Source organism: Trachurus japonicus, chromosome 12, assembly GCF_045865225.1.
Source record: "Trachurus japonicus isolate A0001 chromosome 12, Traja_1.0".
In the NCBI taxonomy this organism is placed as follows: Eukaryota; Metazoa; Chordata; class Actinopteri; order Carangiformes; family Carangidae; genus Trachurus; species Trachurus japonicus.
In genome coordinates this window covers 27,128,487-27,151,852 of record NC_140918.1, presented here as the reverse complement: position 1 = coordinate 27,151,852, position 23,366 = coordinate 27,128,487, and the positions used below count along the sequence as shown (strand labels likewise).

Below are 23,366 nucleotides of genomic sequence, written 5' to 3'. Positions count from 1 at the left end.
GGAAGATGAAACTGTCTCCAAAAGACACAAAGTTACAGCTGACACATGCCATTAACATTTTAAACAATATCATTTTTCATTATGTAATTGCCATCTTTTACATTTTCAAAATGACAGAAAAGGAAAAGAGCCCATAGTTAAACATGAAACACTCTTTTTCAATATTTGAAGCAGTATCAGTGTATTGGAAACAAAGCAGCAGCCTGTAAAATAATGGGAAACCCAGGAGACTTGAGTTCTCAGATAACTTTGACCACAAGATATTTACTATTTATACGCTGACATTGTTTCCAAAGGGAGGGGGGCACTTTTATTGTTACATCAGAGAAGAGTTGCCTGTTTTTTCACAGTTTGACTGCGACCCTACCAAAGAGCACCTTCCTGATTACCACTACAGCAACCCACATGAGTGCTCCATTTGCTGTTCTGTACTAATGAAAAATTATTATAATATTATATTGTTCAAAATGTAAAGCGGATGTATCATCTGTAACTTCATACATTTTGGAGATCATTTCATCTTCTGCTTGCATAACTGTTCACATTTGACCAAGTATGCCCAAACTTTTGCATGTCACTGTAATACATATAGCTACTGTTGTTGTTGATGATGATGATTATGATGATGATTACATCTAGAATTTGATTTAATATTCAGGAGCTTTCAAGGGTTCATTAACAACAGTCTGACTCTGTTTGAACTGGCTCAACCTCAGAGCTGAATGGAGTTGGATTTGTAGTTCACAGCTTTTAAAAGTCACATTAACCACAAATGAAGCCCCATTCATTCTCCTTATATTATTAAACACATACATACACATTTAGCCTATATGCAAAAAGTCTGAATTTATGTTTTTCTAATTTTCCATCCTGCATCAAAAACCATGGACTCTCACTCTTATAACAAGAAGTTATATATTAAAAAAATTTAATAGAATTTTCAACTTTTTAAATGATCAAAAAGCAAAAACTGCAATGTCACCATGACATGTTAATTCAAGTGGTGTAGCCTGTCTGACGTCCCAACCTTAACACATCTGGGTGTATTGTGAAAATGCGCACACACATGCACTCACGCACTCTCACACACAGTTAATAAATAAAAAGCACACACTTTTGAGTTATGTCTCCTCCATCTGTTGTTTATGTGGACACTGTTTTACAGTAAATATGATTTCATCTTTAGATTCACCGTCAGCCTGAGACTACACATCATCTTCCACTTGTTTAACTGTTCACATTAACAGACATTTTGACCAGAGCTGGTGCCTAAACTTTTGTATGTCACTGTAATACATGGCCTACTAGTGAAATTAGTGTTTTTGTCGTTATTGTTGATTATTACATCTAGAATTGGATATAATGTGGGTTTTTTGTGCTATTTTATTATTATTTATCTTGTAGGCTCAAACATTACAGTTTTAATGGTTAACCCTCTCTGCCTAACCCTAATAACTCTTGTGTGTTCGTAATGTAGCCCAGTGTTTTTCAACCTTAGGGTTGGGACCCCATGTGGGGTCGCCTGGAATTCAAATGGGGTCGCCTGAAATGTCTAGTAATTCATACTTTTTTTTTTTAGCTAATTATTTTTCTTTTTAAAATTATAATTAAAAACAAAACACACAATCTTAAACAACTGTATTCTATACTTTCACTATATCGAATATAAATTGAGTTCAAATAAAATACAGCATATAAAAATATATGAGCTGGCGCATCTTGATTGACGGGGTCGCCCAAAATTTGTGATGTCAGAATGGGGTCACAAGCCAAAAAAGGTTGTTGCTACTAATGTAGCCATTATAGATTTAGGACAGGAGCCGTGTGCATTGACACAACCACAATGATCAAAACATCATGAATGGACACATTAAAACCACTGAGTCCTAACATTTCAGTGAAACAGAGTCAGGCTATTTTTTTCCTTTTTATTTCACAGGAGTTATAATAAACAAAAACTAATACAACTATTTTCACAAAAAGCTTCTGCGATTCAGTCAAGTCTTGAATTTCTGCCTCACACCTTTATGATGAATCAGACACTTAACATTTAATAATCAGCCAACATATTCACTTGTCTCGTGTTTAGAGTAAATTAACACTGTTGGTAAAAAGTTCACACACACACACACACACACACACACACACACACACGGACATAAACTTTCGCACACACATGCATTTGTAATTCTAGATGTGTGAAAGAGTCTGAGATCTAAAAAATCATAAAATGTCTAGCACACTTTTAATAAGCACAATATTATGCAGCTATTTTTGGGAAAATAGAGTTAAAATCTGAATTTAAGTCCCAGTGACCAAAGTCTGAATATATTTTCTTTGCATAATATCTTCAAGATGTCTCTATCTCCATCCATCCTGCACTGAAATCCACTCTCACCTCCATCTCTAGATGAGGGAAACATTAAGTTATATTTTAAAACGTTAATAAAAGTAGTAAACAGAGCAAAAGGAACCTACCATTCCTATCTGAAACACGACAGAAGCATAAATAAAGAGACTTGATCTTTTGGATGAGAGAGGAATGTAAGAAATTCATCACTTCTGGGAGATGACCAAAAAAAAAGCAATGTCAACAAACCCAAAATGTTACTGAAGCAACCTTAAGTGTTTGTATGTGTGGACAGATGTGACAGATGTTGAGGGCTGAGTTACATGTTGGATTCGCTGTGAGCACGTTTATCGTTTTCAAAATCGCTATCCTGGGAGATGAGCTTGTAAGGTTTCTTCCTCTCCTTCTCCTCCAGCACCGAGTTTCCCATCTCCACGTCTTTGCTGCGGAGCTCGTGTCGAGACAGGAACTCCACGATGCCGGCGCCGATCGAATCCCCCAGCACGTTGGTGGTGGTGCGCAGACGGTCCCTGTACAGCAGCAGACCACAGAGAGGGCAGAGGTTAGAGAATAAAGTCTGATGCACAAATGCCACAGCTGATGATTCATATGATAGCCATAATCCCTATAGTTTTAGGACTAGGTTCGTTACCTTTAATTATCGGTGCAAGCTATTTTTAGAAAGACGGAGCAGAGCCGCAAGCTGCTCAGAGCTACGCTACATAGGCTAATGGAATTTCTTGGTTTCCCTCATCAAACTCATCAAATACACAATCCAACGACTCTAAAACGCTGTCGTGGACAAGTTGTGACCTGCACATTCACCACGCTATGAGATAATAACAGAACGTTACCAGACAGAGTTGTTTTCGATGCAAATGCAGAGACTGCTTGCGGGGAATGTGCATCAGCGGTTTTGCATGAATTTACCTCAAAAACAACTTTGTCTCACAACGTTCCGTTATTATCTCATAGCGTGGTGAATGTGCAGGTCACAACTTGTCCACCAGAGCGTTTTGGAGTTGTTTGTATTGTGTATTTGATGAGTTTGATGAGGGAAACCAAGAAATCCCATGAGCCTCCGTAGTGTAGCTCTGAGCAGCTCGCGGCTCTGCTCCGCCGTTCTAAAAATAGCTTGCACCGACAATCAAAGATAACAAACCTACTGATAAGACTATAGGGATTATAGAAATGGGCCAATTTGCAAAATGTTGGACTATCCTTTTAAAGATAATTGGATTTTTTCCGTCATAATTGTTTCATATACACAATTCATCCCTTTTCCGCTGTGTAAACAGGGAGGTCCAGACACCCCTCTCCCTAGCCGTTGCAGACTATTACTTTAAATGTGAATAAATGTGAAATGGTAAATGTCATCCTCAAAACTATGTTCTAAATGAGTACATTTTCATACAGTATATTAAAATCATAGAATTGTGGGAAATGCAAAATCTGGGGAAGGGCTCTCATTTGGACCCCCACATGTCCATGGTTTCGTCCTTGCATATAATTCTGTAAAATGTATCAGGATTGGTATCGGCATTGGTATGTGGTTTTACCGGATCAGAATGAAAATGGGTGGTATCACACATCGCTACCTGGAGGACCCTGAGGTGTTCCCAGATCTCATGAAATACACTGAATATCTCCTTCATCTTCTGGTTCAAACCTGAGGCATGCCACCACAAGTTGGACCAGAAAATCTTGTCCAGGTGCCCAGTGGAGGATTTTTACTCATGTCCCAAGGAAACAGTCCTGGAAAAGTGATTCTGACTTCGGACTCCATTGGAAGCAATGGCGTTCTTTTTGTCGAGAATTTACTTTTAGTGGTGGTGGTGATGCAGACACTTGAGGGAAGACAGTTTACATATCAAGAACCTCACATGCAGACTTTTGCAAGATTACACAGTTTGCCAATGTTCCCAGAATGACTCCTGAAAAATGATCAACCCATCAACCTACAGGTGAGAGTTGCTGCATAGATCAATCACAAGCTTTCCCCTCAGCCTCACCTCCATTTTCACCAGAAGCATAAAGTCCCTGGCCTCACTGATGCAGCACCAGTTGCACAACAACTCTGCCCCCAGCTTTATCTTCATATTTTGCCCTTATTACATTATCTCAGCATTGATAGGAGCTAAATACAAATACAAACACACGTGTGTTAGAGGTTCAATCAGGGAACATTATCTGGGATTGAGGGTAATTGAAGGACTATTTACAAAGTAAGGTTAGTCATGAGGTTGTTTAAACAAGAACTGACCACATGTGAGATTCAAAGGAGAGATATAAACCCACACAAAGCTTCTCTGTGGTAACAATTAAGAATAATAACAAAGGAGTGGTGTGCATTGAGATATTCTGACAGTAGTGTAAGCATGACTCTGCTCATTTCAGACCACAGATAGGGACGAATAGGTAACCCCTAATAGCACCAATAAACCTCAGTAAACAGATCATATCTATTTTTTTTTTTACAAAAACAAAGCGTTGAATCGTGTTTCCATGGGGGAGCTATGTGCAGTCTCTAACAGTTAGATGTTTTCAGATGTACTGAATGCTCATGAAGGTCTAAACCACGAGCTTGATTTACCGATGTAAACCTGTGTTTACTGCTACTCCTGTGTGATGAAACCCTCCACACAGGAACATATAAGAGACTGCGCTTTGCTCCATTGAGTGTGAGAAGGCCTGGGTTAGTGAGGCTTCATGAAGACAGGCCATTCATATTTGGTCCATCCTAGTTAAAGGAGAGAAGGGTTTCTTCTTATTACCCCAGTTAGCTGAGTAATTTCTGGGAAGGGTATTCTAATTGAAATGATTAATTTGGGAAACCTAATTATGTTTCTATGTTAAAAACTCATTGCAGAAAATATTCAATACAAAAGGGAAGATGTGGAGCAAGACTCCGGGGAGGCAGGAGAAGTGTGTCACTAGGTGGTAGTAGATCCAGAGCTGCTCTTGACCTTTAAAGTGACAGAGATGATTCATGGAGGGATGCGAGGTGCAGCTACAGCACTTCAGCCTGTCATACCACTGCTTCTTATACTGTAGTGTTGTTCGCGGGTTCGTGGTACGGCGAGCTATACTCACAGAAACCAATCAACTGCAATGATGAGAGTGATGTCATCGGTAGGAAGTCCGACCGAGGTTAGCACAATCACCATAGTGACCAGGCCTGCCTGAGGGATGCCGGCAGCTCCGATGCTGGCTGCAGTCGCTGTGATACTTGAAGGGAAACACACAGACAGATTAAACTCTGACTTCAGTAACAGCAACGTGTCGTGTGCCTTTTTCTTTCTTTTAACTTCTCACCTTATAGTGATGATCTGACCAAAGTTCATCTCCATGTTGTTGACCTGAGCGATGAAGAGGGCTGCCAGCGCCTCGTACAGAGCTGTTCCATCCATGTTGATGGTGGCGCCCACAGGCAGCACGAAGCGCGTGATTCGCTTGTCGATTTTGTTGTTTTCCTCCAGACATTTAAAGGTGACAGGGAGGGTGGCTGAGCTGGGGAGGGCGAAGGGCAGAGAGTCACATCGCTGTTCTCAAGAGCTCCACACTCCTTTCCTCTACTCCTAAACCACCTCGCCCTCCATCCCTGCTAATGAACCACCAGTATTCCCATTAAGCTGGCCTGCTCTCCCTACATGGCCCACCAGGAGCTGCCATCTTCAGCTCTTCTTGACTTAACTATCCCATTTTCCATATTATTCCATATTCTGTGTTGTAAACTGTCTTCAACATCTATTGCACATCTGCCTGTCTTGGGTGAGGGATCCCTCCTCTGTCTCTCACCCTGAGGTTTCTCCAGTTCTTTCCCTGTTAAAAGGGTTTTCTTAGGAGTTTTTCCCCAGTCGATATGAGGGTCTAAGGGAGTGGTTCCCAACCTTTTTTGGCTCATGACCCCATTTTGACATCACAAATTTCTGGCAACCCTCAATCAAGATGCGCCAGCTCAGATATTTTTATATGCTGCATTTTATTTGAACTTGATTTATATTTGAGAAAGTTAAAGTATCGAATACAGTTGTTTAAGATTGTGTGTGGTGTTTTAATCATAATTTTAAAAAAGAATAATAATATAAAATATATATTTTTATCAGAATTTTTTTAAATCAATTACTAGACACTTCAGGCGACCCCATTTGAATTCCAGGGGACCCCATGTGGGGTCCCGACCCCAAGGTTGAAAAACACTGGTCTAAGGGTAGAGGATGTTGTTGTGACAAACTGTCAAAATGGGCAATAACTTGCCTTGCCCTGCCCTGCCTTGCAATGTTTTGGTGCAGATTCTCACGCTACAGATCAGCAAGTCATTCAGTCGATGGCTGAGTCAAACTGTTTCATTCAGTTCAGTACTGGTCTGGATCTGTATAAATTTTGCAAGAATAAACCCTTCATGAAAGAGTTATCAGCTCATGACTCAGTAAGTTTTAACGGCTCTCCAATGAGGAGCTACACTGATGAAAGCCACAGATTTAGATAGTGAGAGGGTGTGTTGATGTTTAAATTAACTTAACGTAGATTTGAAACAATAGAAAACAGGTTCAAGCACCTCTCCAATGTTGTCTTTAGCAAACTGGTCTTTGCCAGGTTTGGAAAAAACCATGGAGTGATGTGGGCAGGGATGTAAAGCTGAGCCAATACATATCTGACAACTAAAACAACAATGACATCGGCAAAAAATGCTTATTCATAACAGCTACACTGATACTTCTGGGCCCCTGTTTTTGACACCATGATGTTATGATGTTAAACAGCTGCAGATGTAGCGTTTGACAATCCCAAAAAACATATTGAGACAAGTCATAGTACAAAGGCCTGTTTTTGCCCATTGACAGAGCTATTTTCAGCTGCTTCTAGTCTTTAGGTTAAAACCTAGGCTAGATACTTGTCTAATTGTGAGTTTGACAACAAAGTAAAGCAAAGTTCCCAAAATGCTAGCATGTTCTTAGGGAATAACTGTGATTTATTATTTGTGTGTGGTAGTGATGGACAGGACTCACCTGGAGGAGGTCCCCAGGGCTGTGACCAGAGCCTGAAGGAGTCCCGCGATAAAGATAAAGGGGTTCTGGCGAGTGATCACAAAATAAAGAGTGGGAAGAATAAGAATCGCATGGATCATTAAGCCAATGATGACGGTGATGGTGTACATGCCCAGCTGGCCACCCATCTGAGTCAGATCATCCATCTCCACGATCTTTCCTGCTATGAGGAAAAGGATACCAATGGGCGCGTACCTGAGAGGAAGAGAGGAACATGGAGTTACTGAACTAATGGTGACATTTGTTCATCAGGAAACACCTTCCCTATCAGTATGGTCTTTACCACATGATGATGGAAACCAGGCGCATGATGGCTTCATTGAGGCCGTCGAAGAAATCCCTCAGGATCTGGCCCTGCTCCTTCATATTGCCAATTATCAAACCGAAGAACATGGAGAAGACCACCAGCCCAAGGGCATTGACCCCGTTCACCTGACCCGGCACTGGGATCACCTCCTCCCGGGTGATCTGCATGACCTCCTGGGTGCCATTGGTTGAGTTGAAGAGGGTGTCGTTCACTGTAATCGTCACATGGACCACCCGCTTCCCATATTTGGTTTTGAACTGTAGGGTGACAGAAGTTTGGTGAAGCTGAAACATTATATCAACCTCCAGGGTATTACCCTGTGTTCAATGACTGTTCCATAAATGTTCTGCTGGACAGATAGACCTGTGATGTTTGGCATCATCAGGTCAAGGTTTCCAACATTTTGTGACCTAATGACCTTTCCTGTAACACCATTCCCAGGTCACCTCTTCTATGTCAGAGATCAACTTTGACATGATGACATTAGCTTGGATATACTTGACCTTCAGGGACTTCATTCTCTGGTGTTCATAGAGTACTGCCCAACAAGGAACAGGGATATTGACATTTTCATGCTGGATTTGTGCTAACTTTCAAAGCTTCCTTTGCATTTAGTTTGTCTTCTGTCTGAATCTCTTGATTGGGCTGCATGACTTCGGGATGGGTCAACCCAGAGCCAACATTCAGACCCAATGAAGTGCTGCACCCATGACCTTTCTCTCGCACTCTATGGGCTGACCCAAGTCTAACTTCAATCAGGGACAGTGTTGCGCCGATTTACGCTCTTAATAGGATAAACTCTATGTCAATTCTAAATATCAGCTTTGCTTATTATGCATGATATTATCCACCACGTTCACCGATCAAGCATAACATTCTGAGCACTGGCAGGTGAAGTGAATAACACTTCATCATGGCACCTGTTAGTAGGGGTGGGAGAAAAAATCGATTCACATAAATATCGTATCTTTTTTGACGATTTTTAAATCGATTTTTTTTTTTTCAAAAATCGATTAAAAAAAAAAAAAAAAAAAAAGTATAATTTTTTTTGGTATTGTGCAATGTGCATTTGTTAGCCTTTTTTACATAGAGAGTCCAGGTTTTGAAAAGGGTTTAAGGTCACTTTATAATGGAGTATGTTAATTTATAGGCTCCTACAGTATTTGTGTTAAAATAAATGTTAAAAATGCAGACTAAAAATCGAGAAAATCGGCAATATCGTAGAATCGTAATTGAAATCGAATCGCCATCCAAAAAATCGTAGAAGAATCGAATCGGGAGAAAAGCAAATCGTCCCAGCCCTACCTGTTAGTGGGTGGGATATGTTACGCAGCAAGTGAACATGTTATCCTCAAAGTTGATGTATTAGAAGCAGGAAAAATGGGCAGCGTAAGGATTTGATCCAGTTTGACCAGGATGACGGTCTCAGAGCATCTGAAAACCTGCAGCTCTTGTGGGCTGTTCCTGGTCTGCAGTGGTCAGGATCTATCAAAAGTTGGTCCAAGGAAGGAACAGTGGTGAAGCGGCCACAGGCTCATTGATACACGTGGGGAGAGAAGGCTGCCCGTGTGGTACCATCCAGACCAGCTACTGTTGCTCAGACGGATGATAGAAAGCTGTCAGAATACACAGTGTATCATCGTTTGTTGTGTATTTGGCAGCAAAAGGGAACTACACAATATTAGACAGGTGGTCAGAATGTTATGCCTGATTAGTGTAAAATGTTGCATACTCATGGGCAGCCTGAGTTATGCACAGTCAGGCTGCAAGATGCTCTGAAGAGTAGAGAAGTGAGAGTTTTTTATTTAATTTGATGGGGTCTAATGGAGACTGAAGAGGATATGAGCTCTTGTGATATTCAGTAAATAATGAATAAACATCTCACCTGCTGTGTGCAAGCTTGGACCAAGTTGGGTGGAAACATATTTCTGAAATGAGAAATCGGTGATTGATAGACTGTTTAGACCACTTACTGTCACATTTAGTTAATGTCATTGTTGTTGCTTCCATACGGGTGTGCAGGCTACCTGATCAGATCTAAGAAGGCGTCTGCAGGACTGACTTCTGCTATCTTCTGCTGCTTCCCAAACTCATCTTTAGATCCCTTTCCTGGGTGGATGATGAGGACGGTGATGATACCTATGAAGACTGCGATGAAGGTCGTGGTCATGTAGTAAATCACAGCTCTCATGCCCATCTTTCCTGAGGCTTTGCTGTCCAGAGCTGCCATTCCTAATGGACAGAGGTTGGAGACACAACTGATCTGAGTATTAACCCATGGAAATATGTTACAAATAAGGAAGTAGATGACATTGGGCCTCATTCACCAATATCTTCTTAAGAACCTTCTTAGATTATTTCTTAAGTTGTTCTTAAGAAGTTCCTTAAGAAAACCCTACGTCAGATTCATCAACGCGTTCGTAAGCCTCAGAATTGTTCGCAGCTGTGTTCCTACTTGATGAATGCCATCTCCTCGTAAGTTGAGGGCGTGTGCCAGGTGAGTCTAATTAACATAGGATTAGCATAGGTAACCGCCCCATCAATGCCCGTAAAAGGGCATGAGACTGCAGGGCCGTGTGCAAACAGAGACCACAGGCACTGAGCAGAGAAGGTGAAGTGAGAAAGAAAGTTGAAATGCGCAAATGAAAATCTGGGAGGGAGCACCAGACTCCAAACATAAAAAGAACTAAAGTAGTGAAGTGGCGCTACTGCGGCAGGAATTAAACAAAGAAACAAACAAAAGGCTTATATTTAGTTTATATTTTATATTTATATTTAGTAGCGTCAGCAGTGGATGCAGCTCTTCGGTTGTTATCAGAGACCACACTCTCACATGTGCCACCATAAATATCATCATATTATCACATATGAAAAAAAAAACAGTTGTATGTAGTGTGAACACTTACAGTAGGTGCACTGTTGCAGCCCGCAATTAGGAAAAAAAAAATCATATCGGCAGCTGTATGCCCCCCCCCCCCGCCCCCAAAGAAAAGGGGGGAAAAAAATTATATGAACTAAGTGTCTATAATGTTTTTTAAGAGACTGCAATGATTCGTCAATTATTATTATTAATATATATGATTATTAAAAACATTATAAAAGATAAGAAAATAATTCTTATTCAAATCATATAATATCATACAACTGCAGAACAAAAGAAAACGCTAAAATCGGTTATTTTTGCAGAAGTCTCAGCACTTAAAAGTGCGTAAGTATACTCCTGACTGTTCTTAGATTTTGTTCTTAGTTAAGAACAAATTCTGGATAAGAAAACATTCATGAATGCCACAATCTTCGTAAAAACTTCGTAAGTAGGACTTAAGAACAAATTTGTTCTTAAGAACGGTTCGTGAATGAGGCCCAGTGTTTTTTTCTGTCAGTTTGGTAAAGTTTGGTAACAGTGTGTCTGGAAGATCTTTTCTACCAATAGTCCATTAATATGAAGTAAGGCCGTCCTGCGCTGGTGCCTTTGTGACTGGCGACTATCAGTGTTTTAACCCAGTTCAGATGAAACATAATGGTTCACTTCCCTGTTTGTATTGTTTTTACAAGTCATCTATTTACGATCATCATGTTTATGTCCCTCTCGTGATGCCAGACGTGCTTTGGGGGTTTGTTGAGTCAAGGTTAGGAGTTCGAATCCCCTTCCAGGAGGAGCTCATGGTCTTACACTGAGATGATTCCTAAAAGAGGCCAGGCCCTCAACTATATGAAGCTTTAAGCCTTAAAGGGGAACTATGCAAGTCTGGCAGCTTTTTTCAATGTTTTGCTAACCCTCCTCCTGGCCATGTGCATTTGTTTACAGTGGTACATAACGTTATACGGTATATCATATATGATGTGTATAATTGTGTAGTGAGCAAAAATTAAAAGCAGCACACACATCCAAAAACCCATGTCGGGTGGGTGCTGGACCAACGCAAGCAAAGCATGCAGCTCAAAACGTCATGGGTATTTAATACATTTTTTGCACTGGAGCCATATGGTGTTGCAGACCCCTTCTTTTTGTTATAATTGTGTAGTACCATCTGTAATAGACAAGAGATTGCGGGTTATGGGACGTGTTTGTGTCGCGTGCCACAGAGACGAGAGCTGAGACACCGGGGCGGCGCCAGTCTCTCAGCTGCCTTGAAGACGATAGGAGTTGATGTTCTGCTCCAGACTGGAGGGGGCTAGGCTGGACCCCTCAGTGGTTAAGTTTGTAGAGATGACCTCCCCATGAACCACCTCCACTGAGATGTTCTCAGCAACAAGACAACCCAGGTTTTTTTTTTATGTCTTATTGTGTGTAGTTGAAAAATACTGCTGCTCTTTCTGCAGTAATTAGCTACTGTACCACAGCTCCAGTTCCTGTTATTACAGAGAGGAGTCATAGATTTTCTAATCCAGGTAGCTGCACCTACATATGTTCTCATTCTTTGTAAAATGCAGAAAAATTGTTTGGGAAAAATGGAAACACTACAGGTGCAGATACTGGTGAATAACGAATCCTCTATGAACATTTTACCGATGCATTTAGGATGTATGTATCTGTGGTTGGAAACATTTTGCCGTTACATTGATATGCTTCCTTTAAAACACATTAGCTGTTACACATCAGATTACACGTAAATTTACCCAATTTTCATTTTCAACTTCACTCTGTATCTTGTGTTAATTGCTTTAATGCAAGCATGTGGCTCTAAATATGACACTCGAGAGTCTGAAGAGTTCTTTTACATCACACTCCTAGTACAATGATGGCCAAAAACAGTGGTAGCAATTCAACCTCCACCTGTTCAAGGGATTTCAAAATAAAACTGAGATGACAAAGCAACTAATTTGCATTTACATTTAAAAGGAAACATAATGCAGACCGGATTACTTTTAATATTAATGTAATGGGGATTATGTATTTGGTGAACTGGCAAAACTGTGTAGAGGGCCTGATGACAAGTCACTAAAGCAGAGGTCTTCAACAGGGGGTCCGCGACCCCTAGGGGGTCCGCGAAGGTACTGCAGGGGGGTCGCGAAAGTTTTGGTTGAGGGAAAACAAATATGAAAAAAGTTGTGGAAGTTATGAAAAAAAGATCCATTGTGAATATTGTTCCCTGCTGCTGAACATCGGATTTTTACATACAAGTCCTTTGTTTTCCCTATAGGTGGCAGGCAACTGAGGCAAGCCTTTGCATTGTATCCGATACAAACACGGCGCACCGTCTCTCTCTCTCTCTCTCTCTCTCTCTCGCTTGAAGCTATTGAACAATGTTTGATTTATTAAACATAAACTGGTCTTTCCTGTAGGATCTAGGCTACAAGCCTTTTTCTCAGCATACCTATTATTAACTATCATGACAACAAAGCACTGACAAATAAGACTGATGTGAACATTCATATCGAACTCTGTAACACACTCATGACACAAGCCACACATGCTCTCCCTGTGTGATGGCCTGGGTAGTGGACAGTCTGAGGACAGAGAGCTTTCAAGTTGAAGTTTATAATAATGAAATGCACCGATGAGACTGTGCTAGGTCTAGGAGGAAAACTTGGCTCATGCTCCAGTCATTAAAACAAAAAAAACAAAAAAACTCTGGTAACGACCGGGCTAATGTATGCGGAAGGACGCTGTAGGACGCTAGCCTCGTAAACCAGTCTCTCGCGGAAATGCAATTCATTTCATTTCTCGGGGGCGGCTAGTAGGACGCTGTACCACTGGTCGGGGACAGCTCTCCATTCCGACACACCTCCACTTCGACACCCCGCTGTTCCGAAATAGCCCCACTTCGAAACACCGCTACTCCGACACCCCCTCCTCCCCCCCGCAGCTGTCCAAGGTGCTGAACCGCGTGACGTTGTTTACATTCTGCTTTGTGGCTTGTCTGTGAAACGTGCGCTGCTCAGGGACTGGGCAGATCTGTCCCACTTGCTTTCTCCCCGACTCCGTTGTTGGAGATCTCCCACACAGTAATAGAAATACACTTTTTTTCTTTTTCTCCCCCCCTGCTCCGCTCGAGCGCGGCTGAACCCGGCTTGAGCTCACACGGGCGCGAGGCTGCTGCAGCCGCCGCTCGCACTGACAGCTGACTGAGGGAGATGCTTTGGTTGGGTTTAGGCAATGAAGAAAGGAGTTGGTTAAGTTTAGTAAAAAAGACCAGGTAGAGGCTAGACAGGCTAGAAGCATAATGAACGTTATATGTCATTAATATGAAGTATTTGCTTGTTTTGCAGTTAATTATGCACATGATCCGTTTGACCCCAAAAAGGAAAAAAGGATCAATGCGCACTGCGCGCTGGGGGTTTCCCCCAATAGCCTTTTCGGAGTAGCGGGGTCTTTAGAAAAAATAGAAAACCCCGCTATTACGATGAATGGAAGTCTATTGTCGGAAAGGCGGGGCTTCGGAAAGGCGGGGTGTAACCCCACTGGTCCTGCTGCATACCTGACGCTCTTATTTTTTAAACTGGAATACCCAACGTAGTGCCAACTACAACATGTAACAGTGTGGCATGGTTGCCTTCTCTTTCACCGACAGCCCCATCCCCCCTTGTTTGCATGACAAATAGGGAGCAATAATGAAGCAGCGTCAGGCCGTCACTGAAACGCTCCGTGGAACCGAGACATGACACGGCGGGCCCGGTGTAAATGTTCCCAGAATCAGCTCCGGTGACCGCGGCGCTGACGACTGGGGGTGAGTCACGAGCGTCATATGTCTTGGTAGAGCACGACTGCAGCGACCCTCCGACAGTCCCATTGCTGCGTGTCAATCCCCCCTCTCACTTTCTCTCCGCGCCCCCGTCTCTCTCCAGCTGCCCTTTCAAAATAAATGCATAAAAACCCTGAGAAAAAAAAACACAGTGGGAGAAACACTGCTTTGTGTTTTCTGTCTTTTTATGGTTTAGTCGTGTAATTCTTTCATTGGTGCAGTAGCAGCTTTCAGTTACCACGAGCAGTTGTGACCTGTTGTGATCATAGATGGCATGGCATATATTTTTTATGTCCCTTTGAAATATAAAGAGTCCCATGACCAGCCAAACTCCTAAAAAAAAAAGCATGACTTATAGTCCAGAATATGGCACTTTTGGCATATGGCACTACAGGACCAGTGAAATATAAAACACAATTGTATACAATAGCCTATATATAAGTAGGGGGTCCCCGCTCCATCTCTCCATCAGTTTGGGGGTCCTTGGCCTGGAAAACGTTGAAGACCCCTGCACTAAAGGATTAAAGTAATTAGTGTGACTGCTGAAGCAGTCACACTATTGTTCTTCTGTTTGGCCATTTTCTTCCGCCTTTTTACGGTCTTCTTCTAGTCCTTCATACTTTGTGCTATTTCAACAATTCATATATCAAAACGTGCAGCTTTTTTTGAACTTTATCGGCATTACTTTTCTCTTTTTAACTATTTATACTTTTTCAAATATTTAACTTTTTCACAAAAAATCTCACATTCATCAAAGTCTCAACCTCTCTTCTTCACAACTCCACTGTAGTGTAGGGGGTAGGGTGACTGCTTGTCAACCCTAAGGTCACTGGTTCAAATCCAAGGGAAGAACTCTTGTTATGTTATGTTGAATTCTGCTCTCCTCCCCCGCCTTCAATTGGTTACAGGTGTTTGTTATCTCCTTGATTACTCATACCAGTTTGCAGCACATCATCACATTACAATGAATGACAACAGTCTTGAAAGCAGTGTGCTCTCTGTAGCCGAGTGGCAGAGTAAAGGCTTAGTGATCATATGGTCATGGGTTCGATTCCTGCCTCAGTCTTTTCACTTCATTGCTTGACTTTTGATTCCAATTATTCAGCTGTCATTGGACAGTCTTTGATTCCTCATAGTATAAAGCTCATTGTAACTCAGGTTCTCTGTGGCCATATGGTTAGTGTGTTAGGTGTTGTGCTATTTCAACAATTCATATATCAAAACGTGCAGCTTTTTTTGAACTTTATCGGCATTACTTTTCTCTTTTTAACTATTTATACTTTTTAAAATATTTAACTTTTTCTGCAAATTAAACTCTAGACAAATTATTTTCTCCAGTTTTGTAGCCACACTTGTCTTCTGGCTAAAATTCTGGTCAAAAATGCAAAGAGACTTAGATAATAATTTAAAATATTTTTTAAATGCAGCCAGGGAGCTCTCTGCTCTCATTCAGCCCAATGCTGAGAGTTCTCCACATCTCTGTCTGTGTTTGTTAAGAGACGCATTAATTGCTTCTGCCACCGTTTGCAGCACATCATCACATTACAATGGCAACATGCTTATGTCTGTGCTCTCTGTGGCGAAGTGGCAGAGTAAAGGTTTATTGATCATGAGGTCATGGGTTCGATTCCTTACTTTTTTTTTAAGCAGAAGACAGTGATCCTCTTATCAAAGGTTTTCTTTACCCCTCACATGCTGTCTCTGTCTGTAGCCTAGTGGTTAGCTTGCTGGTCTGGAGACCTGAAGGTTGCTGGTTCAAACCTTGCCTCAACAACAATTATAGTGAATTATTTTCCCAGTTGTCCTCTGTTGACTTCTGATAACTTGCTTCATGTTGAAACTGCTGCTCTCAGCCTGAAATTCACAGAAATTTTCATTCTAAGTCATTCAAGCTTGACTCTCAAGCTTTCTTGATGTTGACAGAGTGCAGATCATTAACAGACAACAGTCTCTGCAACTGTGTGTGCACTGTGGCCTAGAGGCAGAGTGTAAGTCTAATGACCATGAGGTTGTGGATTCAATTCCAACCTTGGTCAAACATTTGTATGGTGATCACTGCTTGCACTATTTGCTAATTCTGCAACAGCGTTCAGTTGCTATCAGCAGTCACACCATTTCCATTCTTGGAAATGCTTTTTCTAGTTATCATTACTGTGGCAATTAGTGGAAAGTGACACCAAACATCATGGAGGACTTAGTCCAAGTGACCTGCACCTCATTTGTTTACTGTCTGCTCATGACTGAGGTTGGTTTTGGATATTTGCCACAAAAAATTATGTGAATAGGCTAAAAATAAAAGATTAGATCTAATAAATAATTTATCAGGCCAGTTGTAATATTTTACTCTTAAACCTTAGATCAGGGGTCTTCAACGTTTCCCAGGCCAAGGACCCCCAAACTGATGGAGAGATGGAGCGGGGACCCCCTACTTATATATAGGCTATTGTATACAATTGTGTTTTATATTTCACTGGTCCTGTAGTGCCATATGCCAAAAGTGCCATATTCTGGACTATAAGTCATGCTTTTTTTTTTTAGGAGTTTGGCTGGTCATGGGACTCTTTATATTTCAAAGGGACATAAAAAATATATGCCATGCCATCTATGATCACAACAGGTCACAACTGCTTGTGGTAACTGAAAGCTGCTACTGCACCAATGAAAGAATTACACGACTAAACCATAAAAAGACAGAAAACACAAAGCAGTGTTTCTCCCACTGTGTTTTTTTTTCTCAGGGTTTTTATGCATTTATTTTGAAAGGGCAGCTGGAGAGAGACGGGGGCGCGGAGAGAAAGTGAGAGGGGGGATTGACACGCAGCAATGGGACTGTCGGAGGGTCGCTGCAGTCGTATGGCAAGCCGTTTGAGCATAGTCGTCAGCGCCGCGGTCACCGGAGCTGATTCTGGGAACATTTACACCGGGCCCGCCGTGTCATGTCTCGGTTCCACGGAGCGTTTCAGTGACGGCCTGACGCTGCTTCATTATTGCTCCCTATTTGTCATGCAGACAAGGGGGGATGGGGCTGTCGGTGAAAGAGAAGGCAACCATGCCACACTGTTACATGTTGTAGTTGGCACTACGTTGGGTATTCCAGTTTAAAAAATAAGAGCGTCAGGTATGCAGCAGGACCAGTGGTACAGCGTCCTACTAGCCGCCCCCGAGAAATGAAATGAATTGCATTTCCGCGAGAGACTGGTTTACGAGGCTAGCGTCCTACAGCGTCCTTCCGCACATTAGCCCGGTCGTTACCAGAGTTTTTTTGTTTTTTTTTAATGACTGGAGCATGAGCCAAGTTTTCCTCCTAGACCTAGCACAGTCTCATCGGTGCATTTCATTATTATAAACTTCAACTTGAAAGCTCTCTGTCCTCAGACTGTCCACTACCCAGGCCATCACACAGGGAGAGCATGTGTGGCTTGTGTCATGAGTGTGTTACAGAGTTCGATATGAATGTTCACATCAGTCTTATTTGTCAGTGCTTTGTTGTCATGATAGTTAAAAATAGGTATGCTGAGAAAAAGGCTTGTAGCCTAGATCCTACAGGAAAGACCAGTTTATGTTTAATAAATCAAACATTGTTCAATAGCTTCAAGCGAGAGAGAGAGAGAGAGAGAGAGAGAGAGAGACGGTGCGCCGTGTTTGTATCGGATACAATGCAAAGGCTTGCCTCAGTTGCCTGCCACCTATAGGGAAAACAAAGGACTTGTATGTAAAAATCGGATGTTCAGCAGCAGGGAACAATATTCACAATGGATCTTTTTTTCATAACTTCCACAACTTTTTTCATATTTGTTTTCCCTCAACCAAAACTTTCGCCACCCCCCTGCAGTACCTTCGCGGACCCCCTAGGGGTCGCGGACCCCCTGTTGAAGACCTCTGCCTTAGATCATGTGTGAAGCTATTGTACCTGTAATCAGACTGGAGATGAGCAGAGGCAGAACAAGCATCTGTAGCATCCTCATCAACAACTCCCCAGGGAAGGAGAAGTACTTCACCTCCCGATAGGTCATCTTATAGGGGCGCAGGGCAAAGCCCAGAATGATGCCTGCAGAGGGAGACATGGGACGGGCCTGTACATTATGTGTGTCTCTGACAAGACTGGCTGAGACTGAACAAGGTGTGAGACATTTAACATTTAGCTCACAGAGGCATACACACCTACAACAACTGACCCGACTGTGAAGAGCACAAAGGCGTTCTTCTTGAGGAAAGCCTGGACGTCCTCTTTGGAGATCTCCTCCACTTTCCTCTTCGCCTTCATGGTGCGTATGTGAATGCCTTCCCTGATACGCTGCATCCTGCTGCAGAAAACAAACATGTCCAAGGCTGAACATGAGGTGTGTGTAGACTCACCAGCAGGCTGATTAATTCATTCATTCAGTATCAAAAAATGTTGATAAGACTGATTCTCTGGAAACCACTTTACTACACCTGTGTTCAGACTGTGATATGTGAAGTTGAGTTTGGTGGTTGGTGTTAAGCTTAGAGGATACAATATGTCCTCTAAGCAGCTTTTTCAGGATACAAGCTAAGTAGAGACAAGAGTCAACATTGGTGCTGTTGAATAAAAGATGCTTAACTCACAATATTTGTTCTAGATGCTAAGTAAACAGCTGCTAATGCTAAGGTTAGCCATGTAGCAACAGCAACTACTACCTCGCTCCTTTAAAAGGTAGCAGTGAGATTATGGAAAAACATCTAGGAAGTTCAGTTAAAGTCATAGATACTGTGTGTGAATATTTAAAGGGAAAGTTCAACATTTTGGCAAATTTGTCTATTGTCATAATCCCTATAGTCATGGGGTAGGTTCATTAACCTTTAATTATCGGTGCATGTTGTTTTGAGATCCGCGAGACGTGAGCTGCTCAGCGAACACAATGGAGGTGAATGGTACAGGTACCCTGACCCTCATCAAACTCATAATACACAATCTAACAACTCCAAAATGCGCTTGTGAACAAGTTGTGAACCTGCACATTCACCACGCTATGAGATACTTATGTAACATTATGAGTCGGAGTTATTTTTGAGGCAAATGCTTAGCCGGAACTACATTCCAGACACAGCTGCCGGGCGGAGTGATTTCAAAAGCACAAGGAGGCTACTTCCAAATATTTGCTCTGTGTGTTGTACTGTTACATAACTATACGTAATTATTTCATAGCGCAATGAATGTCCAGGTCACAACTTCTCCATGAGGTTGTTTTGGAGTTGTTGGATTGTGTATTTGATGAGTTTGATGAGGGACAGGGGACCTGTACCATTCACCTCCATTGTGTTAGCTGAGCAGCTCACGTCTCTGCCCCGCGGATCTCAAAACAACATGCACCGATAATTGAAGGTAATGAACCTACTCCTATGAGGATAGGGATGATGGCAATCGGCGAATTTGCCAAAATGTTCCCTAAACTATCCCTTAAAAGGTAGCAGTGAGATGATGGAAAACATCCGGGAAGTTCAGTCAAAGTAATAGTGTAGATTTAATGTTTGTGAGTGCGCTATGCTAGAAGAGGGGCAGACATGTTGTTTTTGTCTCTATATGTCAGCTGCGTAGTAGACTGGTGGTCTTTCCAGGGTTTGCCCTTCATCTGTGTCCACTGGGATTGGCCCCATCCCCCCTGACCCTGCACAGATAAGTGGTATAGGAGAGATGTCACAAACTAATCTACCACTTGTATGCGCTTTCACATCCCTCTCTGGTGAAATTTTAACCAGGTTCATCTTTTTTTCGTTTAACCCTGTGTTTTTATGGCAGCGCCCCCTGAGTTGGCCCCACTGTCGGCTCTATAGTTCAGAGGAGTCAGTCGGCTCCATTATTCTGCTGAACCATTTTTGATGATGCAGTTCCCTCCTCATGGAGCAGCACGGCCTGACAGACGTGGATGGAACCACCAAAGTAACACTGTAACTATTATCCTCACAATATGAATCTGATTTGCATGAATACGTCATCAAACAACACTGTGTGTAATCATCAGTCCCAAAACTTAAATAATAATACATTAACTAGGGGGATAGTAGTTGTTGGTGACCCTTTGGGAACAGCTGAACTAACACGATAGTAGACATACCATAAAGGTTTAGTTTTAACCACAGTGACCACGGTTTGAATCTGACCCATGCCCCTTTGTTGCATGTCATAATCTCTCTCACTTTGGACTTCAGAAAATCATCCCATTTGAAATTCTGGCCAGTTTACTACGTAATTGGTGACAAGTTTACAAGTTCATAGTTTCATGTTGTGTTTACAAATTAATTTCATAATTAATAATTCAGTCAATCAAAATCAAACCAAAGGTGAATTTAAAACCACATATTGAAATGTTTAGTTTCTCTGATAATTATTCTTGTCAGGAGCAGGTGGTGGTGTGACTGTCATTTGACATGAGCTTCAGCCATTGTTATCTGTATAATGCAAGAGGTTACATCATCTGAGCAGCTACAGCTACAGAACAGACTGTAAGTGACAGTGAGTTAGCCTGCTAACTTCAGTGAAAGAAAGCAGTTAAAGCTGGTGTTTGTTTTCAGCTCTGGCGGGAGACAGGTGTTGGTGAATAAAGGAAGAGAGTTTGATGTTTAACTCACAATGTTTCCTCTAGACTGGTCAGTAAAGTAAATATAATAGCAACCCACACACAGCTGTTTAAAATATAAATAGTTTACATTCATTCGAATAAATCCAAGACATTTTGTTTACCTGACCTGGAACAATGCACAGAAATTCCTATGTGTGTATGCACAAATGGCAAATAAAGATTTTGACTTTGACTTTGACTTATGGTGGAACACAGTGTTTCTTAATGGTTCCACTATAAACTATAATCTGTGACCTGTTGGTCACCAGAGGGCACCAGCCCATCACTGTCTTTACTCTCCACTGGTGTGTTGGACTTGATCCAACAATAACACTTTAATATTGGACCAAATGAAGCTGATATTCTTCTGTCTCTTTTCTAGGATGTTCACAGAGAATTCATTGAATCTCATTAATTTCTACTGAGTGGACAGAGCAGTGTGCACAGAGCCGGCTGCAGCATCGCTCCACTGCTGCTCAGTGAGGAAGAAATGAGAGGAAACACAGAGAAAATGACTTTTTTTTGAATCCCCCTTTTTTTTGCTCAGAGTATTGATTCTAATTCTAACTTTAGGACGGTGGAATTCACTCTGGTGAACTTACACTCAACATTAACTCTTTAAACCAATGTGTGCACAGGTGAGTTATTTTATTTTATTTTATTTTATTTAGGCTATTTATTTTATTTTTTTTATTTTTTATTTTGGGGGGGGGGGTTAATAGTCAATATCTATTAATATTAATAGCTAAATATATCATTATACAATTGCTTGATTTTAAAGAGTCAATTCACCTCAGTTGAAATATATTTTCTTACTTACCTCTGGTGGCGTCTAGTCCTGTTTTTTGAAAATACAGATCTTGAAATACGCCTGAAAGATTTTCAGATTTTTTCTTTTTTTTTTCTGAACGCTTTTTTGATGAGTTTTTCGCCTCTTGTGGAGGTAGATTTCTCAAAACCTGGACAAACAAAACCAAAATAAGCTGAATGATTCTTTAAGTGAACTGATGATCCATATCACACATTTCTATATCATTCAGTCTTAAAACTTTTGAAATCAGCTAAGACAAGCAGACCTGTTACTACAGAGCGAAGAGAGGCTGTTGATCACGTACCTCTGTGGGCTGGTGTTTGCTCTTCAGGTGACACTGGTGACCTGGCCGGCCTGGGAAGCAGCAGTGGAGCAGGGTAAGAAGAAGTGGAGCTTTTCTTGGAGCGTCTGGGATTCAGGACAGAGTGATGGAGAGATGAAGCTCTGAAGTGAAGCACAGGAGAGAGAGCTCTCCTGCTCCTACTGTAATTGGCAAAGGAGGGAGGGGAGACACCAGAAGAGAGACAGAGGAGGGGGGGAGGGGTGAGACTAAGAGGAGAAATTAGAAAATGGTCGTCCCATAATAACACTGTTAGCCCTGTGACACAGTTTCAGCTAAAACCCAGATGTATGAGAAACTTTGTTCAGAGTTATGATGGAAATCATCACCAGTTAGTTCTGCGTCCTCTTCACCTCTCCTCCCATCCTCTTCCTCACTTCCCTTTGAGTATTTGCCACGTTCATCACTTTGTCTCACTCTAACGGAGTCTGTGGAGACAGAGAATCGATTCTAGCGTGGAACAATATCTGAGCTGAACTGATACGCATCATCTCACTCGGGAAGTGTTATAGTTTAAGGTAATTCCACAGAGTCAAAGTCACACCACAATTAGCTGAAAAAAGTAGAACTTGTAATAAGTGACCTCACTGTATGGAAACATATTCCCCTGTGATGTTGAATATAATTAGTGAAGAATACCCCTCAAATCAGGTCACAGCCTTTTACAAACACTATTCCCCAGTCACTGCAGCGCTAATGAATGGAACATCCCTGAAGACATCCATCAATACTTGAACAATTTACCAACAAATCCAAATCATCTTATTCTTTATGTCCACACAGTCACAGTAGTGTGCTCTGTTTCAGACTACACTGTATTTCAGTGATAATCAGGATTGTATAAACTTTAAAGTATTATGGCACTCTCCTTTTGTAAAAGTAGAAATACCATAATGTAGGTATCCCATGTTTTGTAATAGCAGCAGATGAAATGACCATGGTGTTTTTTTGTATGTTTTAGCTGTGGCTTTAGCTTGTTTTGGTTTTACACTGTAAAAAAAGAAGCTGTAAAAGCAACTGTCCACTACCTGCGCTCAGAGGGGTGGACTGAAGTTACATGACTTGGCTCGAGTCAGACTTTACATTCAAATTTGACCCAAATTTACAGGACTTGGGGATATAGCCTACGTGACCAACACAACACTTTGAGAATGATGATTTGAAATGCCTTTTGAAAAATTGAATATTCAAATGTTTCGAAATATTGATAAGCAATGGCTGTAAATCTGGCAACTGACTTAGACACAGA

The 23,366-nt window shown here is 41.6% G+C and overlaps 1 protein-coding gene across 2 annotated transcripts; it reads right to left on the bottom strand.

Moving 5' to 3' along the window:
* Nucleotides 1-1,917: 1,917 nt before the first annotated feature.
* Nucleotides 1,918-22,331, bottom strand: LOC146977671 (excitatory amino acid transporter 1-like). 2 transcript variants are annotated; one of them, XM_085794056.1, is made up of 11 exons: nt 22,082-22,279; nt 21,787-21,925; nt 18,550-18,692; nt 18,299-18,436; nt 9,733-9,937; nt 9,591-9,633; nt 7,682-7,962; nt 7,360-7,593; nt 5,666-5,860; nt 5,444-5,578; nt 1,918-2,880 (listed from the first exon to the last, which is right to left on the bottom strand). In XM_085794056.1, the coding sequence occupies exons 3-11, from the start codon at nt 18,686-18,688 to the stop codon at nt 2,670-2,672; spliced, it is 1,581 nt and encodes a 526-aa protein (XP_085650182.1). In that variant the 5' UTR covers nt 18,689-18,692; nt 21,787-21,925; nt 22,082-22,279; the 3' UTR covers nt 1,918-2,669. The 2 variants fall into 2 exon arrangements, with proteins under 2 accessions (XP_085650182.1, XP_085650181.1); XM_085794055.1 differs by lacking the exon at nt 21,787-21,925 and having other exon boundaries at nt 22,082-22,331.
* Nucleotides 22,332-23,366: the final 1,035 nt, after the last annotated feature.

Coding starts and splice junctions, on each gene's coding strand:
- LOC146977671 (XM_085794055.1), bottom strand. CDS start 18,688: ATGCAGCGTATCAGGGAAGGCATTCACATACGCACCATGAAGGCGAAG. Junction 9,938..18,298: donor CATCTCCAGTCTGATTACAG/GTACAATAGCTT, acceptor TCTGTCCATTAG/GAATGGCAGCTCTGGACAGC. Junction 7,594..7,681: donor CTGGTTTCCATCATCATGTG/GTAAAGACCATA, acceptor TCTTCCTCTCAG/GTACGCGCCCATTGGTATCC.